This window comes from Carassius carassius, chromosome 46 (genome assembly GCF_963082965.1).
Source record: "Carassius carassius chromosome 46, fCarCar2.1, whole genome shotgun sequence".
Taxonomy (NCBI): Eukaryota; Metazoa; Chordata; class Actinopteri; order Cypriniformes; family Cyprinidae; genus Carassius; species Carassius carassius.
Genome location: NC_081800.1, coordinates 23,868,629 through 23,890,944, shown reverse-complemented (window position 1 = coordinate 23,890,944; position 22,316 = coordinate 23,868,629). Strand labels below are relative to the sequence as shown.

Sequence of the window (22,316 nt, the reverse complement as noted above, 5' to 3'; positions counted from 1 at the left end):
ATAATAATATTTTTATAAGTTGCTCCTTTTTCACTACTGTTTCACTACTATTCTCATGATTTATTCAAGTTTTTCTAAATTTAACCCTTGATTCAAGTTTCTCATAAGATTGATTGATTCGGTCTAAAGAGAGTAGAATTAATGATTATTTTAGTTTGAAGACCACATATAAAATACATTTTGGTAACTGCATTTTGCTAAAAGTAATGAGTAAAGTTGACAAAAATGCAATGACTTTTCGTCGACTAAAACTATGAAAGATTCAAATGACTAAAATGTGACTAAGATTATTAAGCATTTTCATCTCAAGATAAAGACTAAGACTAAATCCAAAATGCCTGCCAAAAATAACTCTTGTGTGTGGTCAGTGTACAGACATGAGCAGATGTTCGACAACATCCCGGTGGAGCCGCACACTAGCAGCATTTTCATTTGTGTCCCTGACAGATGTGTATTTCATCACCTCCCTGTCGTTTGTGTGGAAAGTGACAGCCATCACTCTGGTCAGCTGTCTGCCGCTCTACATCCTCAAATACCTGCGACGGCGCTTCTCGCCTCCCAGCTACTCCAAACTGACCTCCTGAGCCCTTCACTGCCTCCCGGGACCAGCGCTAGCTCATTGACCGCTAGCTCGGCTCAGACCAGCCTAGAACTGCTGGAACTTCAGGTTTGATTCACCCTGATGCTGAAATAACCCGTCTGATTTTTCATTTGTTTAGGTCAGTTCGGTTGTTGAAGTCCAGACAACACGAGCGCTGTTTGCTCTGAATCATGTAATTTCTCTAGCATTTAACTTCCAGTGAATCACTCTCCCTGAGGAAGACTAAACACACTCCTTAGCTTTGGGAATCGTCCACGAGACAACAGGGTTTTTCCATGAGATTTAATAATCTGTTGCTATTATGCGTCTCAATTTCAAGTTCAGTTTTGTTGTGCGTTTGTATTCTCATGTGAAAAGGAAAAAAAAGGTAACAATTTATTTTAAGGTGACCTTGTTACACGTTACATGTACTTACTATTATAATAACAATTAATTGTGCATAATTACATGCAAGTAACCCTAAGACAAACCCAAATCCTAATCCTAACCATATAGTAAGTACATGTAGTTTATTAATATTGCTCAGTACTTGTATGTATAATTAAACTGAAACACCTTAAACACCTTAAAATAAAGTGCAACTGGGAAAACTTGCACAAAGTGAGAAAGGGGAGTTTAATTTGTTGTTTTTGGTACCTTTATTTCTTTCCAAGACTACTGAATATGCTGATTCACAAACAGGATGTATCTGTTGTTGTACAACCAAAAATAATAAAAAACACTAAAATTGGTAACACTTTATAATAAGGCCCCATTAGTTAATGATACATTACAGACAGTAACCGACAGTTATCATTAAGTAGTATTATTTGTCATCATTAAGGATTGTCTATTTGTTAGAAGCAATACTTATTGTTAAGTAATTGTTAATGTTACATTTTACATATATATATATATATGTATATATATATATATATATATGTATATATAGATTAGTAATATGCATTGCTAAGAATTTCATTTGGACAACTTTAAAGGTGTTTTTCTCAATATTTAGATTTTTTTTGCACCGTCAGATTCCAGATTTTCAAATATCTCGGCCAAATAATGTCTGATCCTAACAAACCTGTGTGTGTATATATATATTTATATATATATATATATATATATATATATATATATATATATATATATATATATATATATAATTTATTTATTTAATTTTTTTTTTTTACTGTTCATTGTTTGTTTGTGTCAGCTCAGGTACATTAAATGATATGCGATACATCATTTAATTTTAATAATATATCGGTTAAATATAATATTAGTATTAGTAAAGGTTGAAACTAACATTAACTTAGATTAACAAATGCGGAAGAAATATTTTTAATTGTTACTTCATGTTAACTGATGAATTTAACTCATGTTAACAAATGAAAGCTTATTATAAAGTGTCACTGGATTATTATTATTATATGTGTTATTGATGGAAAGGATCTTCAGCTTGTTCTCGTTCTAGCTGGAGTGTGTGATTGGACACTGAATTTACTAAGTTTACTTGAAGCAACCTCTGGTTTTGAATAGCACGGATGAGACGGTGCCATAAAAAACGATGCTATTTTCACATCCACTGTCTGTGTGCTTGTCCACTCATGTGGTGACCCCTGACGCTCGACACGCTCCCCCATCTGACCACTCTGAGCCGGACGTACACCTACACTTACAGCACACTGCTCTCAATCACTGGTTTACAGGGCCAAACCCCATGATGCATCAGTCGGCTCTGAACCTTGTAATCTTCTCCTCGAGGTGTCCTTAAAAGCCGACGTTTGTCTCTGTAAATGATCCCAAATGTGACGTGCACTTAGCATTGATCACTATGTTGGTGTCTGTGTTTTTTGTAAGTGTGCCATATCGTCTGTTTCACCTTCAGACACTTTATTCTGTGGAACTGACCGACTCTCGTCGTATTCGACTTCTCTTGCGTGGATCAGAGTTTGTACTGATTGTGATGTGGACTAGACTTAGTTAGAGCGAATGCCATCATCTTCACCTGACTACTTTTTTTTCTTTTCTTTTTTATGTTTATATGAAAGTATTTTATGTTTGGTAATGTAATCTGCTGAATTGTAAATAACAAAAAAATGCCTTTTATTTAATAATTTTCTTATTTGTGTTGGAATGTGCACTCTAATACTTGCAGAACAAATGAGGGACGGATGTGTCTCAGGATCCAAATAAAAATCTTTTCTTAACCAATGCTCTGCTTGTTTCTTAATACAGTACAGTTTCTGCCCTTATTTCATGCAATATTATATTTCTCACACACACATACAGTGTATATATATATATATATATATATATATATATATATATATATATATATATATATATATATCATCATCATCATTCAGAACAAGTTTGGGGTCAATAAGATTTTTAATGTTTTTTTAATAAGTCTTTTATGCACACCAAGGGTGCATTTATTTGATTAAATATTCAGTAAAAACAGTAAAATTGTGAAATAGTATTACAATTTCAAATAATTGTTTTTTTTATTTGAATATATTTTAAAATATCATTTATTGCTGTGATGTGTGTGTGTGTGTGTGTATATAATATATATATATAAGTGTGTGTGTTAATTAATTTTTTTTATATTTTATGACGCTATCTGGATTGGGGTAAATATACTTTTACTAAGTACTATTTTTTAATAATAGAATATTAAATAGTGCAACATTATAAAATCTTTCAAACATTATTTATACACAATGTACGTAACAACATATATACTGTAAAAGTAAGAGTAGTATGCTATTGTTTTATACATTTTTATCATGTTTCACCAGAAGGGGGAGTCTCAAAAATTACATTCATCACTGCAGAGCTGTTAAAAATTAGAAATGCATTACAGTAATCAAAACTGATTTTTTTTTCTCAAAGGAAAATGAAGACAAACCTCCAATAAAAGTTTCAACCTTCTCTGCTTTTGGCCCAAATTTAAATCGTAATTTTAGTGCTTTTCATGTTCCTCCCTGATTCTCCATCCATGAAATGAGCTCTTTGGGTGAAGCGTCTCATTACGCGTCTCTCATGTGGTACATTGTGTGGTGTGCACACGAGACACACAGCTCAGCCAGATTGTCTTTATCCCACACGGGTCGCCAGATCAGACCCAGAGGAAGAGCTGCTATGACACTGATTAGCATGTTAGCAAAGATTGTTTTTTATAGAAATTATTATTATAATTTAAAAAAAAAAAAATATATCTATTGCAGTAGTATTAAAAATTAAACATTTATTTATTTATGCATTGTGGTATTTTATTAATTATTAAAGTAATGCATTTATTATTTTAATCAGCATACATTTGTGACAAATGCTACTATGATGTGTCAATTTAAATAATGTTTTTTTGTTTGTTTTCTAATTACATTAATAAATTTGTTGTTTTGTTTTTCTCTATTAGCCATAGCCTTGAATTTCTATTATATTTAGTTTTATTATGTATTAAAAAAAGGAAATGTTTGTTAATAGAGGTTGCAGTATTTTACAGTAGCTTAGACCCTTGGCCCATAAGACACAGATCCAGACTTGCCCTGCTGTATTCCATTGTGTGCATAAACAGAGGATTTAGATGATGAGAAATCACTTCAGGACAGCAGCAGAGCTATTTATACACACACTACAGGCTTTTAAAAGCTTCACTTCTGCTGGCTTAAGAGTTTTCACTTATGACTGCCATCATAACCACACCTCTAGCAACAATAATAATAATAATAATAAAAACACACTCATTGTGCTGAACACTGTGTACATTATCACACTTCTTTTGGTAGCTACTTACCAAACAAATAAATAACAATAATTATTATGTAAACTAGTATGAACACACTTGTACATTGTTACAATATATATATATATATAAATATATAATGTGTGTGTGTGTGTGTATATATATATATATATATATATATTTATATATATATATATGTATATATATAGCAAATAAATGTTTTTTCTTTCTTTCTATTCATCAAAGAAGCATCAGAAAAAGCACCAAAATATTAAGCAGTAAACTGTTTTTCAACATTGATAATATTCAGAAATGTTTATTTTTAGCAAATAAGCATATTATAATGATATCTGAAGGATCATGTGACTGAAGACTGGAGGAATGATGCTGGAAATTCAGCTTTGATCAGAGGAATACATTTTTCAATATATTAAAATTGAAAGCAGTTATTTTAAATGGCATTTCACAATATTACTGGTTTTACTGTATTTTTATTCAATAAAATGCAGCCTTTGTTGGCACTGTAAAATGTATTTTTAAAATATCTATATATTTATTTCATTATTATTGATGTAAACAATTTTGTTGCATTTATTTTAATTTATATTAACATTAACAAATAATTTATATAAATAAAAATGTTTTGTAAACACTATGAAATATATACAATCATTTTAGTGTTTGAAAATTTTGTTTATATATATATATATATATATATGTGTGTGTGTGTGTGTGTGTACATATATAACTTTTATTTTATTAAAATAAAATGCTTTCTTGTCGTGAGATATTGCAGTTGAAATATATGATAGTGTTGTTTCGTCTCATTGTTGAAGGGGTCATTGCTCATGTTTGACAGATATCAGTGTGTCATTAATTTCACTCAGCACACCTCTCAGTTACCATGGAGACAAATCCCAACCTGACAGCTCCACTGTTGTTTGTTAATCCGGAATAGGAGATGGAAACAGCTTTAAGTTTAGCTGCTCCAACTGGAAACTCCAGAAAATCTATACTGATTCCACTGGTGTGAGAGGGTGATTCTCCATGTTTCAATGCTCAAAAAAACAAAACAAATAATAATAATAATAATAATACAGCTTTTCACACTCGGCCTAACCCCAGGTTAACCCTGGATAGGAAAACATTTTGTACTTGCAATGTAGAAGCAGAGTCAGTACCGCTTTTTACCCCGGGGTTACAGGAATCCCTGCTATGGAGCTTCTTCTTTCTCCTTTTTTTATTTATTTATTTATTTTTTTTAAATGATATAAATGCATACACACATAATTAATCCTAAACATGCAATTAGCCTACCAGCGAATATTTTTATTATTTAATTTTAGCAAATACTGTCTTGATGATTAATGAACAATTAACCAGTGCACTTACTAACAAAATAAATAAATGGTCAACTGAATTTGGAATAATATAAAAGCTTTGCAGAAATACTCTTGTCCTCCTTATTTTTCAATGTGGATGTAAGCTGTTTTCTGAGAAAAGTGCGAGACTTCCGGCTCTTTAGCCGCTGTATGTCAAATAACAAATTGCTGTAAACGGTAAAACCGTTTGCACTGCAAACCAGTGTGTTCATAATTAAAATAATAAATTAAAATATTATGGTGAGAAACAACAGTTTGCAGTATCCAGCAGCAAAACGAGCTGTTTAGTGCAGCTAAAAACAGCTGGAAACGGATGAGACCGGAAGCCAGACACTTTAAATGTACAAATGACCACGCCTGCTCTTACGGGAAAAATTAAGGTGGATAGTGAAGAATTCATCAGTGCACTTTATTCCAATAAATGAAACTGAATTTGGAATAGCATACAAACATATTGCAGAAATAGTAAGGAAAGTATGCTATTCGCAGTGACCCCGTGTGAGGTAACAGGGCAAAATGGGAAAAATGACAGGTTAACAGAGAAAGTTTTGGAAGCGATCCAGCACATGGCTTGAATATTTTCCCTTTTCCGAAACATGCCGAAAGTTCTCCATGGGACATGATATAAAGTGCCATTTCCATATCAAAGCTTTGGCTTAGATACAAATGCTGCTATTGGAAAAGTCGAATGTGCTTCCATAACCCAGACGGCACAGCGCCGCTTAACAGTGACGGAAACTGTGCTGCAAACCTGGAAAAAGTGTCTCTTTAGCAGAAGATGGAACTGCAAATCCTGTCATCTGGAAGGATGCGTTGGGACGTATTCATTTACACATTCGCATTTTGTGTTGCATAAGCGTGCTGTAATAGTGAAGGAATGTACATCTGCTAGACGTCGCTGTCTCGCAAACTCGCATTAGTCTTCCTTTACACCTCCAACGGTCAATTTAAAGTATCTGATGCTCACAGTTTCCTATGCACATCTGATGCAACTGATGAACCAAATCTCTAGTGGATTGTTTACGCAACAAGTGGAAGATCTATAGATGAGATTACAAAATAATGGAGTTCAATTAAGAAGTGATGCACATTGAACTGATAATGAAGGCCTGTGTCTAGACGTTTTCTAGAGGTCAGTGTAGGATACAGTCAGTGAGAGCAGCTCTTCATTCATTCGAATGTTTAAACAAGTCAGTGTATCATATCACAGAATTTTCCGGGATAAACTTTACAACAGAGTTAAGCCAAACAGGCTCACTCGACAGCCCCATGCAGTTTATTTTGGCACCCTTCGCAATCCCAGAATGCAGCAGCTTTTTCATCTGGGCACTGGGAGAAGCTGTTAATGTGCTACATTAGATTTTCTTGAAACATTTACTGCTTAGGTTTACCGAGTTGCACTTATTTGATGTAATCTGGTACTTTTTAGCATTTTGACTTTCACTAATTCGTAAAACTTGTGATTTAAGAGTGAAACGGAGTTGCTGAGCACATGGATATGGTTGAGGGAACTAGATCTTGCATTATCTGATGATAAACCCGAGAAGCGTATATTGATAAATAAACCTTATTTAATGCATTTAAAAATGAAAACATTGAAAAACATGGGCTTTTCAGAAACATTTCACTGCTGTCCAAGTTATGCATGGCAAATAAACTTTGAAACCATTGGATGAATTTCAAGAGTAGCCCAATATTTGGGATTAGAAGGGAAAAACTTCATAAATAAACCATGCCACATTTTCCATGGTACATTTTCTGAGTATAAACTGTCATATTTAACCATAATCCTTGTCCTCTCTGCTTTATATATATATATACAGTATATGCTATCTATTTATTATTTAAAAAATGTTTTTATGATCCATTTATAACCAACTACTACCTAAGGTAATATTTTGTGAATTTAATAAATTGTTTAATTTAATAATGAATGTATAATGTGTAAAAACAATGAATGAATTTTGTAATTTTAAAATTGCACTTCTTTTGATGTTTTTGTTGTTGTTGTTGTTTGCTCTATCTATAGTTAAAATACCTTTTGATATCTTGTTAGGCTAATGCAATGCCATTCAAACATTTGAAGTGTCCATACACTTTCTATGCCATATGATTATATTTGAGTCCATTGAGGCTCTGAATGTATAGTATATTAAATCTGTAGCCTAGGTTACTTAATGAGCCCTGTCCACTCACAACCCCGGCTGTGTAGCTCGTCTCTTTCATGCATAAGTTTAAACATCGCTCCTGTTTTCATTTTTCTCCCCCTCCTCTTCCCCTCAACGCTAATTTTTTCAAGCCCACAATGAAGTTCTTGTGCGCCACTGTCTGAGAGAAGCCACAGAAATGCCTTGGCGCAGGGGCTGGAGACGTCATGGATTCCTGAGTGCGCGCTCTGCAGGAAAGCCCTGAGTCTCCGAGATGGAACCGCTCCAGGTTTCCATGGCAGAGCGCACAAACAGGAGGAAACACTGAGGGAATCCCGTTATTTTACAGCATTGGCCCATTATAAACACCCAGAGCTGGGGAAGGAAGCCGCTCTTGATACTCAAGTCAATCCTCAGAGCAGGGAAAGGAGTTCATACCAAACAGAGCTCACAGCACTCTTTTTTTGCACTTATAACGGAGTATTTGCTTTTTCATTCTCAGCCTTCTCCATCCAGATTTTTTTCTACTATGAACTGTACAGAAAGGCTATTCCTGGACTGTTGAATTCATTTTTTATTTTTTGTATATTTTCCAAATGTTTAGAGAGTCTTGGAGACTGATGCACTTCCACAGCATGAGGTCGATGGATCAAGGTATGGATGGCGCGTGCTGAAGTGTTGTGAATTACTGGTAATCAATAATTTGATTTTTAAAGTTTTCTTTTAGCAAAACTGTTAATGCTTCATGAAATGTACTGAATTAGTAATGTAATAGACAATGAAATATATTGTGTATATTACAGTATGTACAGTATAGGGCAGTTACATCATGAGGAAACTCAATTGCATCAATACATGCAATATTGTGGTTTTCTGTTCGATTTAGAATTTTGATTCATTCAGACTATTCTCATGCATTTAACAGACTGTTCAGTTTTCAGAACTTGTGCATATTTTTTATGAAGTTGCTTCTGGTTCTCAGGCACGTGGAAAATTGTGTCTGATTTTTATTAGTGCATGTGTGAAGGATATTCTGTTTATTTAGAGAGAGGAGATGCAGTAGTTCAGGTGCACTTGAGTTTAAATAGCATGTCTGAAGTTTCATTGTGATGTACAAAACATGAAATGTCAGCACAGCTTTTACAGTTGTAATGATTTCATAATTGTTTAATAATAATAATAATAATAATAAATGGCCAGCTGAATTTGGATTGGCAAACCAGAATACTACTATATGCAGACGTGGCAGAAATAGTAAGGATTTTATATAGTTCATCATGACTCAACACCAGTACTGAATATCATTAGTTACATAAAATTCAGACTACTTGGCTATTCATAGATGATGCTGCAATAGAAAGTTCAGGTAATGTTTAATAACCCTAGATACCGCCACCATGTAAATAATCACATTGTGTCATTTCAGTCTATAAAAAGTCTGGATTTGTCTAGAATAACTGGGGGTCTAATATTAAGGGTTATTTTTCACCTTTGTTCCGAAAAATTCTCAGATCAGAGTTGGATCGGGACGTCTGAGGTGGGGTGATTTAATATTTGAAGGAATCATGTAAAATGGTATAATAGCAGTGACCACAAGATAAATGACAATTTAAAATTTCTAGATAGATAGATAGATAGACAGACAGACAGACAGACAGACAGACAGACAGAGCAATAGACGGACAGACAGATAGAGACAGACATACAGAGAGATAGACAGACAGACAGAGAGATAGACAGACAGACAGACAGACAGAGATAGATAGATAGACAGACCGACAGACAGACAGAGCAATAGACAGACAGACAGATAGCGACAGACAGACAGAGATAGACAGACAGATAGATAGAGACAGACAGACAGAGATAGACAGACAGAGCAATAGACAGACAGACAGACAGATAGAGCAATAGACGGATAGAGACAGACAGACAGACAGACAGACAGACAGACAGAGAGATAGACAGACAGACAGACAGACATACAGAGCAATAGACAGACAGATAGATAGAGCAATAGTCAGATAGAGATAGACAGACAGACAGACAGACAGAGAGATAGACAGACAGACAGACAGAGCAATAGACAGACAGATAGATAGAGCAATAGACAGATAGAGACAGACAGATAGATAGAGCAATAGACAGATAGAGACAGACAGGCAGACAGAGAGATAGACGGACAGACAGACAGAGATAGACATACAGATAGAGACAGACAGACAGATAGAGACAGACAGAGCAATAGACAGACAGACAGACAGACAAAGAGATAGACAGACAGACAGAGTAATAGACAGACAGACAGATAGAGCAATAGACAGATAGAGACAGACAGACAGAGAGAGAGAGAGAGAGAGAGATAGACAGACAGACAGACAGACAGAGCAATAGACAGATAGAGACAGACAGACAGACAGATAGATAGAGCAATAGACAGATAGAGACAGACAGACAGAGATATAGACAGACAGACAGAGATAGACAGACAGACAGACAGAGAGAGCAATAGACAGACAGACAGATAGAGCAATAGACAGACAGACAGACAGACAGACAGACAGAGACAGACAGACAGAGACAGACAGACAGACAGAGACAGACAGACAGACAGACAGAGACAGACAGACGGTGTATCTCGTTTGTCTGATCGTCGTGTGGTATTGTGTAGAGGTGAACACTCGGGGGCAGCAGTTCTTACGAGATGAGGTCAGGATTCACACCCGCCCTGATGCTGAACTCAGATCGTCGTAGTTATAACTAGTATCTGTCAACAGGAGGCGCGTGTCATCCTTTTGATCACATCCGTCTGATTGACAGAAGGTTTTATGTTACCTGCAGTGAGACAAACACTCAGACAAACTTACTCAAAGTGCCACTCTATTTACATTGCGCTCGAGCGACACGACGCAGGAGACGCGTTCAGTCCGTTCTGTTGCATCCATTCCCGACCGTTCCCTTGGTAATAGTCAAATGGACGTGTTCTGATTTTGTCGCTGATAGTGTAAATGGGGGTGTGAGTGAAGTTTAAGGCGGAAGTTGAACTTGCACTCGCGCGCGTCTGTCGCTCGACTTTATTGATGCGTTTGTCCGCTCGGACCCCCGCGTGAAAACCAGCCGGCTTTGTCTCGACGCGTTTATGAAGTTGCTGTGGTGTGAATAAATCCGACTGAGACAGATGAGCTCTTTTTACAGCGATAAGGCTGCGCTAGGACTGGCTGAGGAGCTCAGTCAGGTGCACTGTCAGGATGAGCTGGAGTTTGACTATCTTTTTGAGTATGGACCCACGACGGACCTTCAAGGTTTGTTTCTCTAAACTTCTGCATAAAACGTGTGCTGAAGAATAGAATTACCAGCATAATAATGTATAGCTGTTTAAACTATTGCAAAAAAGTCATAAAGATAAAATACAGTATGTATGCATGAATATAACCTTTTGGCTTTATGGAATAATTTAAGATGTATTAAATATAATAACTCTGTAAAAAATTGTATGGAGACAAAAACGCTGGGAGGGTTGAAACATATTGTAATATGTTAATGATATTGATCTGTTAATAGTAGAATGTCATATACACACAATGTCATATACACACACATATATATTTATTATTTTTTATTTTTTGAACAGTATTCTAGTAGTGTTAAGCAATCATTTATTTATGTTTATTTATTTATTTGTTCACTTAAATATATTTTATATAAATGTATAACAATTTTGAAATCAGTGATATTTTAATTGCCACTTTTTACTAAAAACTTGCATCATTTTTTAAATTAATTAATTAATTTATTTACCATCATGTCAGACATTTTAGACAAGAATTGCATTTTTCCCAAATGGTTATCATGTGATCATTTCTACAATTTCGATGTTACATGATGGTAATGACATTTGAACTTGAACTGACACAACATCACACATTATATCAAAACAGGACATGTGACAGAATGCTAATTTTGACCTACTGCACATCTCAAAATGTGCAAAATACTACAGAGCACATTATGTAGAATACTGTGTCCAATAATGCAATGCGTCTTGACCTTTTATTTCCAGTGTGTGTGAAATGAACCAGAGCTAATCTCAACCAGTTTGAGACAGTTGATTGGACTCCCAAACCTGTAAAAAAAGTTTGTGTTTACTAATACACAAAATTTGAGTAAAAATGGAAAACAACCATAGACTCAGGTTCCGGAAGTAAAAATTGTGAATTGTAACTTTAAGAGAGACCTACTATGGGCTACAAGGTTGTTAATAAACTACATACTTCTAGTGAAGTCCTCATCACACATTTTAACTGATTTTTATAATAATCATGTTTAACAGTGATATGAAAAAATACTACATAAACAATACACGGAACTCCACCAATCACAGATTTGCAACAAGTAAATTGTGCCAAAAGGAACTCTTCAGTGTTTGGTCAATCCCAGAATGCACTGCGAATGACGTATATGTGATATTTTGCAATTAATGTTGTAATTAAGATCTTGTAATCATGATTATGTCATTCACAAGGTTTCTTGGCATTGTAGTTCTTTCAAATGAACACACTCTTGTGCCTTTGACTTTTTGCTTGATTTTCAAAGATTTTTTTGCTTCAAATCAAAGTTTGTAACATGATGCTTCACTGCATAGCTGGTTGGTTTGGCTTTTAACTCTTAAATGAAGGCACTTTAAAAATCTATGGGAAAAATGCAGAACTGCTTTAAAGTTCACTTCATAACTAATGAATTTCGCAATATTCACACTGTTATGGAGTTAAAGTGAAGCAACACTGAACTAAATTTAGCTAAATGACATGCAATGCTGGCAGATTACTTACCAAATGTATTCTGTTATTGGTTATAATGACATGATGAAAGCTGTAGTCGGTAATGTAATCTAGATTACTAAATTTAGGTAAAATATTATAGATTTGAATTGGATTATTGTTATTAAAAAACAAAGAAACATAAAACATATTCATTCTTTGTTATCAAAGTAATGAAATGTATTTAACATTGCAATACTCCAGGGTTTCCCAAATTTGGATCATTTTTTTTTTTATACATCGACAGTGTTTATTAACTCGAGTAATTATTTGTCTCATGCATGGTTTGAATAGTATAATTGATTGAGTGGTGCTTTTGTCCCCAAATTCAGAAGCTTGGATTGCAAATGAATTTGCATGGCATTTATATGGCCATATTACAGAACGTATTGTGTATGTTCAAAGCTAAACTATATGACACAGTAGAATCTCTTTTCTGAAACGATCTAAACATTTAGAGAATCAATCAATTATGAATAATTCACTGTCATTGTGTGAATAATCTGTACACATGTATTCCATATAAATGTATCTGTAAACTGGTTAGCAATATTTAGAAGAAATAATGATTTCTAATCACAGGTACTTTTTTTAAATCTGATTACGTAAACCAGATTACACAAAATCAGATAATACCCAAAAAATGGACTTTGCAAGATTTTTGGTTATTGAATTAAATCAAATGAACAGTGAAATTAAACTTAATAATGACATTATTGTCTTTTTAGAGCTGCTTTACAGTGGAAATTGTATTTGGATCATAAATGAAGACATTTGCAGCATTCACACTGTTACTGAATTTAACTGAACCAACACTGAACTAAATTAAGATGATTATAATGACACTATTGTCTTTTTAGAGCTGCTATTCAGCTGAAATTGTATAACTTTTTGTACTGTTGTTTGTTTATTACTGTGAAGCTGCTTTTAATCTATCTGTATTGTATTAAATGCTATAATTTAATGTGATTTGATTTTAAATAATAGGCAGCATCTTACCCATTTTGTGTCCGTTGTTTGTTTATTACAGATGAGCAAAGCATCTCCTCGCACAAAAACTTCATCTCTCATCCCAGCCTCTCCTATCCTGTGGAGGAAGCTCAGCCATACGGCATCAAGTCGTGTACGGCTTCCTTTGCCGAATTCAACGAAGGATTCTCCGGCTATGAGCAACTGGAGCCTAAGAGCTTCCTGGAGCACACCAGACCCAACAGCCAAGCCCTGAGCCCCCGAATCGAGATCACGCCCTCCCGTGAGCACTATAGTCATGGTCGAGACTCGCTCCAGAACCCTCTCTTGAACACCAGCCCCAGTCCCGGTCTCACCGTGCCTGGTCAAGACCCTTTGGCTTACCGGGAGCCGCAGTGCCTGAGTCCCGCCAGCAGCAACTCATCCACCTCCTGGCACTCAGAGAGCTACTCTCCTTGGGCTTCCCCTTGTGTTTCGCCCAGCAATAGCCAAGCAGCTGGAGAACTTTGCCCGCGACTCCAGGGCATCCACACGGGTTCCCCTCGAACCAGTCCAGGCACTTCTCCGCGAACCAGCCTGGTGGAGGACGGCTGCGTGGGGCCACGTTCCCCTTCACCCCGGCCCGGCTCGCGTTCCACCTCTCCTCTATGCAAACGGACCTACGACATGTACAGAAACCTGGTGCCAGTGGTCCGTTCGCGCAGCCCATCGCCCCACGGTGGCCACGAAGAGCATCACGCCCCCCAATATGGCTCCAATAACATCTCAGGGGTCATGAATGGGTTCGGCGTCGCACAAGCTAGTTCCATTCCTACCAAAATCGTGAAGACCAACCAGCAGGGCTACACGCTTTACCCAGAGAATCACACTGAGAGTTACCTGGTGTCATGTGACCAGGATGTGAAGACCAAACCTGGCCCTGAACCGTTCTTCGTTATCCCTCAAATCTGGCCTAAACAGCTGGTGCCTGGAATATGCAGGTAAATATTTGCTCAAGTCTCCTCATTTTCTTTTGATGCAAGGTTTGCTTGAAAAGTGATGGGAATTAAAGGAAGATTTGTTGTCATCACAGTTTGGTAAATTATGTCTTTATTCACAATTAAAGATAAAAATGTACACTTAAATTTACACTTATTTACATTTTTGATGGTACATGTAAATACCTATATAGAAATTAGAATTATCGGTCACCGATATTTGACCGATATATATATATATATATATATATATATATATATATATAGATAGATAGATAGATAGATAATAATTTGAATAAAATAATTTTTTCATAAAAAATAAAAATATATTATTTTAAATGTACAAAAATGTTGGTTTATTATCTGTTGGCAAACCTGTCAGTTGGCTAAGCAGACCTGGTTATTGGCCTGTACCGATAATCTTAAATATTAAACAAAAAATGTAAAAGATATATATTTAATATAATATTATTTTCACATAAAAATAAAAAAAACATAAATCTCTAAAACACAAACTAACATTATGGTCATAAGATTTTTTTTTTTATGTTTTTGAAAAAAGTCTCTTATTCCCCTGAAGACTGCATTTATTTGATTAAAAAATACAGTAAAACAATAATATTATGATTTTTAAAAATTTTTAAATAACTGAATATATTTTAAAATGTAATTTATTTCTGTGATGTAAAGCTGTATTTTCAGCATCATTCCTCCAGTCTTCAGTGTCACATGATCTTTCAGAAATCAATCTAATATGCTGATTTGCTGTTCAAGAAACATTTATTATTATTAAAAATGCTGAAAACAGTTTTGCTGCTTAATATTTTTTGTGAAAACGGTGATTATTTTCCAGATACTTTGATGAAAGTAAAGTTTAAAAGAACAGCATTTGTTTGAAACTTTTGTAACATTATAAATGTCTTTAATGTTCCTTTTGATCAGTTAAATGCATCCTTGCTGAATTCTGAAATCTTACTGACCCCAAATAATAAATATGTTTCTAGTTTGACCTGTAATCAGTGGGACAGTCGTATTACTTGCATAAGATGACATGTTCTGCAAAGCCCTCCGTGACTCGCACACCTGCTGCACTTTTCATGCTATGAATCGGATATGTTAAGCAAATAAGCATGACTATCATCTTTCATCTCTCCCAGCATCCCCGTGGCTTCCTTGCCCCCGCTGGAGTGGCCTCTGCCCAGCCGCACTGATCAGTACGAGCTCCACATCGAGGTGCAGCCCAAACCGCACCACAGGGCTCACTATGAGACGGAGGGCAGCCGCGGGGCAGTCAAAGCCCCTACCGGAGGTCACCCGGTGGTCCAGGTGGGTTTTCATTCTGTCTCGTCTCACTAGACATTCGTGTGAAGGTATTTCCTAGTCATTATGCAACGTGAGGTGATTTCGCCCCAGGTCAGTGCTACAGTATGAAAATGGCCTTCTGCTCGTCTGTGTGATTTCTGTGCTTTTATCAATCTTTACACAAATGAACATACTCATTTATTAGTAGTGTGTGCTGAGACGAGCATCACTATTGATAATGCTCATGCTTATGGTCAGGGACTTTTTTCCCTAAAATCCCTAACCCTAATTATTTCAACATCAGCTCGTAACTCAGATACTAGTGCTGTCAACGAATATTCTAAATTCGAATATGTATTCGAATAGTTTAAAAAAAAACGAATTTCGAAGGTGAAAATTAATATTCGAATAAAAAAAATGTGGAAAAAAAGGCCCGCGGTAGTAGAGGCGTGACTGTCTGCTTTGCGAGTGGGCGCGCTAGCGCCTGAGGGTTCAGGGACAGGTCACAGCCTCACAGGAGTCGCACCGTCTGGCACAGCATCACCGCTGAAAGTTGACACGTCTTCATGGAAGATGTGAGCAAGTGCAGAGCCCAACTCGACCGCAGCAGAGAAAGTGAGGTAAAATTGTTGACACGCGAGATTGTTGTTTGTAAGCTATTTAAGATACAGTTAGCATACCATTCAACCATGCGGTCACATCTCAAAAATGTGCACCCAAATGAGCATGGCATAATGTGTGGAACTCCAGCTAAACAGTCACGTCTTGACACTTAACGTTACTTTGCATCACCCGCCGCAAGCTCTTTGTCTGCAACACGACAAGAGGCCATAACGGATAAATTAATTTCGTTCATTTGTAAGGACATGAGACCCATCAGTATTGCGGATGGGGCACGCTTCGGGGAGTTCTGTCAAGCAATGGATCCGAGGTTTAATTATTTATCGTTTCATGTCAAGGAAAAGTTCCATGTTTACCACAGCACAGCTCGCTCGGAGCATTCAATGTCAGTTCTATATGCTGTAAAACTTCAATTAATATTAATAATATTTGTTTCAATCACTGAATGAAGCCTGCTATATTTGGGACAACAGTCGCGACCTTAAATTGCTTGCACAAAAATGTGTTTGTTCATTTAAACCATTATGCGCAGAGAACGTGAGGGTGAGAGAGCGTGAGGTCTGCAGTCTTGGCCATTAGTTGATTTCCTTGTTTTTGTGTAGGTAATACGTTTTCATATATGTTTAAACTTAAATAGACTATCTATACAAGTAGTTATGTCTCTTTGTATTATTTTTGCCTGTTATTGACGTAATGCGCGTCATTGACAACATGCGCAACCAGATGTTCGAATAGTTCGAATATTCGTGTATTTTTTAGAGGGAATATTCGAACGTCATTTTTGAGCAATTTTGACAGCCCTATCAGATACCCAGATACAGAAATGAAAAACCTCAAATTTCAGAAATGAAATTTTAATTCATTTTATTTTTTATTATTTCAATATATTTTATTATTTTACAATTATTTTTATGTGTTTTACTTTTTTTATAACTACTAATTATTTATTATATTTTTAATTTTATTAATGGCATTTTGTAAAAATATTTATTATTTGTATTACTTCTTAATTTTTTTTATTAAGTATATTTTCTTTAAATAAATTTGTATTACTTTTTACATTATTGTTTGTGTGTGTGTTTTATTTTTTTATTACTTTTTAAATCTTTTATAATGGCATTCTTTTTTAAAAATATATTATTTTAGTTATATTACGTTTTTAATTGCATTAATTGCATTATTTTTTTATTTGTATTATATATTACTTTTACATCATTTTATTTAGTGTGTTTATTTGTTTATATATATATTGTGTATTTATTTATTTGTATTACTATTTAAGTTAAATGTATTAATTGCAATTCTAAATGTGTGTGTGTGTGTGTGTGTGTATAATTATAATTTTTTTTTTCCTCTCTTATTTTTAACTGGTTTTCATGGTGGTAATTTTTCTTTTGTTATAGAGTCTTTATAGCAAGAGGGATTTGCTGCTTCCAGATTTGCTTTTAGACTGCTTAACTCTCTTCAGGAAGTTGTGTTCACCTAGCATAGAGCTTTATAGATGCAGTAATGGCAGATGTATTCTGAAGACACATGAAATTGCTCAGTTTGTTTACCATTTAAGTTTGATGTTGCTCTGGTAACAGTTTATATAAAAGCCCTCTTGTTGCTTTTTGCTTTCTCAGTGTAAACCATCTTTAATGGTCTTGTTAGCGGAGCGGCCAGCATCCTTCCGATGTGAGCGCTCTGCTAAAGATTGCAGACTGCCTTGGCAAAGCCAAAGTGTTTAATACTTTCCATTCCCTGGCACTGGCTGTGGTCAGTGCAGAGCGTCGCTGGAGTTACTCAGGACTGCTCCTTCATCTACTTTACTTTTCCAGCTCACCAGCTGCCATGGCAACCAGGTTCTCCGATGGCCCATGGAAACAGTCATGTTTACCCGCTTACACTTAGACCTTCATGCACAATGACAGTATTTATAGAATTCTGCTCTAACATTATGATGTTAGTAAAAAGTGGCAGTCACAGGTTGCTTATCTAAGATCATGTTTCACTCCAAAATAATAATATTATTTCCTATTTCCTTATTTATTTGTTTGTTTCTTTCTTTTTTTTATATATAATATCATAATATAAAAAAATATTTTATTGTATTTATTTATTGATTTATTTGTGTGGATTTATCCCCCCCAATTTTTTTTAGAAAATTATATATATATATATATATATATATATATATATATATATATATATATATATATATATATATATATATATATATATCTCAGTTCCCTTATACATTATTTATTGATTTATTTGTTTAAGTTTTTTTCATTTAAGTATGTATGTATGTTTATTTATTTATTTATTTTTTTTTTTGCATACACATATATATACATATATTTCAGTTTCCTTTATTTCTTTCATTATTTCTTTATTTCTTTATTTGTTTATGTTTTATTCATTTAAGTATGTGTTGTATGTGTGTATGTTTATTTATTTATTTATTTATGGATGAAATATAACCCAGAATATTTATTTTTCAATTATACATTTTCTTAATATTTATTCATTTACGTTTTTATTATTATTATTATTATTTATTATTATTATTTTATTTAAGTAATTATGTATTTATTTTATTTAAATGTCATTATTTATCTTTTTGTTTATTTATTTTAGGATGAAATATGATTTGTTTCATGGCAGTTCACCCTCAGAAAAAATATAAATATATCCAATTAATGTGGATGGCATAGTTGAAACAATTTGTGAGAGTTACTTTAAAATGTTTGAGTTCATCTGATTTAGGATCATGACAAATCTGAGCACAGTGTGAGATGCTTTAGAGGAGACATTATTGAGCTCTTTTTCTTAGGAGAAATGTTTGAGAAGCAGGAGACTTAAGCAAACATGTCAGTATGTTCTCCGTTAAAGATCGCCTTAATGATTCATCTTTCAGATGTTGCTTTTAAGCAAGATTTTCATGATTTTTCAACATGTTAGGTTACTATACATAGTACTATTTACGATTCTTTTGCTCCAGCTGCACACATTTCAGCCCACATATCTAATGCAGCATTGTTGTTCACCAATTTAGTCCACCATATATGAGAGATGTAGTGTTTACACATGCCCTGCTCAGTGTGTTTTTGAATTCCAGAGTAAATTTAGCTGCATCTTCATGCTCTGTGGTTTCTGCACGCTTCCTTCCGATCTATACTTTTTTTTTTTTTTTTTAAGAGTGTGCATCTAATTTGTTTCTTGCATGTTTGTGTGTCATCTGCTTTCAGTATTCACATGACTCTGTTTGTGCAATCATGTCATAGTGATTTGGATATTTTCAGTAAATCACAAAAGGAGTCTAAGAAACGTCAGTGTTTCCATTAGTTGCTTGCAAAGGAAGCAGCTGAAATGTAGTTATTTTGAAAGTGACTTATACTTTCATTTATCATAAAATCTGATGTGTGGTTTTGACACAAACTGAAGGCTGTTAGTTATTTAACAAAATGCAAGATCTTCAATATAACACATACATTTAAAAGATAGATATGTTTAAAATGTTTTTAAAATATTACATTTTTTAAATGTATTTCTATTTTTTGTACTTTTAATTAGAATTGTATTAATTGCATTAATCGCAGTTTTAAAAAAATCTATATATTTTTATGTAGTATATTTGTATTTTATTTACGTTATTGTTTTTATTTCTGATTATATTTACCCCTTTTATTTATAAATTGCAGTTTTCTTAAATATATCCTTTTATTTGTATTACTTTTTAACTTTTATTTATTATTTATTGTTTTTTTAGTTAGTTATATTTTATTTTATTTCATCTACAACAAGATGACAAGGCCATAGTTGTTTTTCTCATTGGGCTTGCCATGTTTTGCATATGAAAATGTAAGCCATTTGCCTCTGTGACAGACAGGACTTGAAAGCCCTTCTGAATTATTAACCTTCAGTGCAGGAATTCAGACAGCAAGCCAGGATGCATTTGTGCAATCTCAAATTCATCTATATGCATACCCCCAATTTTAGATTGTTCATTTCTTTTGTACTCAGGCACTGTATGATTTGCAAACTGCTGCACCAAATTCATTCAAATTTTGGTTTGAATTTGAAATGTATCTTCCAGGACCAATCAAATGGCACTGGAAGGACCCATAGGCCACAAACTTTGCCACAGTTTGAGTTCTCAGGTGACTGATGAGTTTGAGGAGATTAGAAGTTTGCAAACGTCACATGCCCTTCTGGCTTGAGTTCAAGGTTTCTGGAAATGCTAATGTTTCAAGCAGGTCTGTGCTTCCCAATTAGGAGAGCAGACCTTTGCTGAAAGAGCTGCTAAAACAAAGCGTATTGCATGTGTGTGTCTGAGATCCTGGTCTCTGCTGTTTTTTAAGTTCAGGTTAAATCCTGAACATTTTTGGGGCATTTATGTGCAGGTAGTTCACAGTTTACACAATTAATTAATTAATTAATCTCATCTGGACATACAATTTTGAGATATTCAATTTCGGGGTTTTTTTTTTGTTTTTTTTTTTGAGAAAAAGACCAAAGACCAAAACAGTAGACCAAAACATCAACAATCCTGACAAATATTAGATATTTTGTATATGTATATACATTAAAAAAAAAAAAAAAAATTATTATTTGTATTTTTTTATGTTTTTAAATTAAAACTTTTATCCAGAAAGGAAGCATTAAATTAAGTATGCATTTAATTACAATTAATTGATCAAAAGTGACAGTAAAGACATTTATAATGTTAAAAAAGGTTTAGATTTATGTTTTGAATAAATGTTTTTTTTTAATTCAGCAAAGAATCCTGAAAATCCTCAAATATGCACAGCTGTTTTCAACTTTGACAATAATCTGAAATGTTTTATGAGCAGCAAATCATCACATCAGAAGGATTTCTGAAGATCATGTGACACTGAAGACTGGAGGAATGATGCTGAAAATTCAGCTATGCATCACTGAAATAAATTACATTTTGTAATGTATTTAAATAAAAATCAGCTTTTTTAAATTGTAATAATATTTACAATATATGTTTTATTTTTGATCAATTAAATAAAGCTTTGGTCAGCATAAGGGAATTTCTTTCCAAAAGGTTAACTATTTTTACCCCAACTTTTGAACAGTAGTGTGCATTACAAATGATATAGTTTAGAACTGAATCATGCTAATAAATATCTCTTTTTTCAATTTTCTGTGTGTAGTTACGTGGATACAGGGGCAAGGAGCCGCTGGGTTTACAGATCTTCATTGGCACGGCAGACGAGCGAATCCTGAAACCTCATGCTTTCTATCAGGTCCATCGCATTACCGGCAAAACCGTCTCCACCACCAGCTACGAGAAGGTCATCAGCAGCACCAAAGTCCTGGAGATTCCTCTGGAGCCAAAGAATAATATGAAAGCAGTGTAAGTAAACCTTGAAGATGATGATGATTCTTCCTCCTCCTCTAGTTTTTGGTTTCAAATTTGCATAATAACATGGCAGAAATTGCTTTGAATGCTTCTCAGAATTGATTGCGCCGGGATTCTCAAGCTTCGCAATGCTGACATCGAGCTGCGGAAAGGGGAGACGGACATTGGGCGGAAAAACACGCGTGTTCGACTGGTATTCCGTGTTCATATTCCCCAGCAAGGAGGCCAACATGTGTCTCTGCAAGCTGCTTCACATCCCATCGAATGCTGTGAGTAAAACTAACCTCCAAAGTGGTGAAATGTGGTGAATTTAAATCAAAGCTGACCCTATTCATTTCTTTCTCGGTGGCTTAAACTCGGAAGGACCGAACAGGTTTAGTGGTT

General features: G+C 34.6%; 2 protein-coding genes across 3 annotated transcripts in view; both read left to right on the top strand.

Annotated features, from left to right (window-relative positions):
- LOC132129309 (probable phospholipid-transporting ATPase IIA) overlaps positions 1-595 on the top strand; it is a 52,222-nt gene extending 51,627 nt beyond the window's left edge. The window contains exon 28 of the mRNA XM_059540851.1: positions 448-595. Within this exon, the coding sequence (XP_059396834.1) occupies positions 448-584 (137 nt within the window). The 3' untranslated portion in view covers positions 585-595. The remainder of the gene's footprint in view (positions 1-447) is intronic.
- A 7,711-nt stretch (positions 596-8,306) lies between these two features.
- Positions 8,307-22,316, top strand: part of nfatc2a (nuclear factor of activated T cells 2a) — a 29,163-nt gene continuing 15,153 nt past the window's right edge. The window contains exons 1-5 of one of the 2 annotated variants that reach the window (XM_059540257.1): positions 8,307-8,523; positions 13,717-14,635; positions 15,790-15,958; positions 21,724-21,926; positions 22,029-22,201. In XM_059540257.1, coding sequence (XP_059396240.1) covers positions 8,466-8,523; positions 13,717-14,635; positions 15,790-15,958; positions 21,724-21,926; positions 22,029-22,201 — 1,522 coding nt within the window. In that variant the 5' untranslated portion in view covers positions 8,307-8,465. Of the gene's footprint in view, positions 8,524-10,821; positions 11,172-13,716; positions 14,636-15,789; positions 15,959-21,723; positions 21,927-22,028; positions 22,202-22,316 lie in introns of those variants that run through there. The other variant, XM_059540256.1, reaches the window with a different exon arrangement.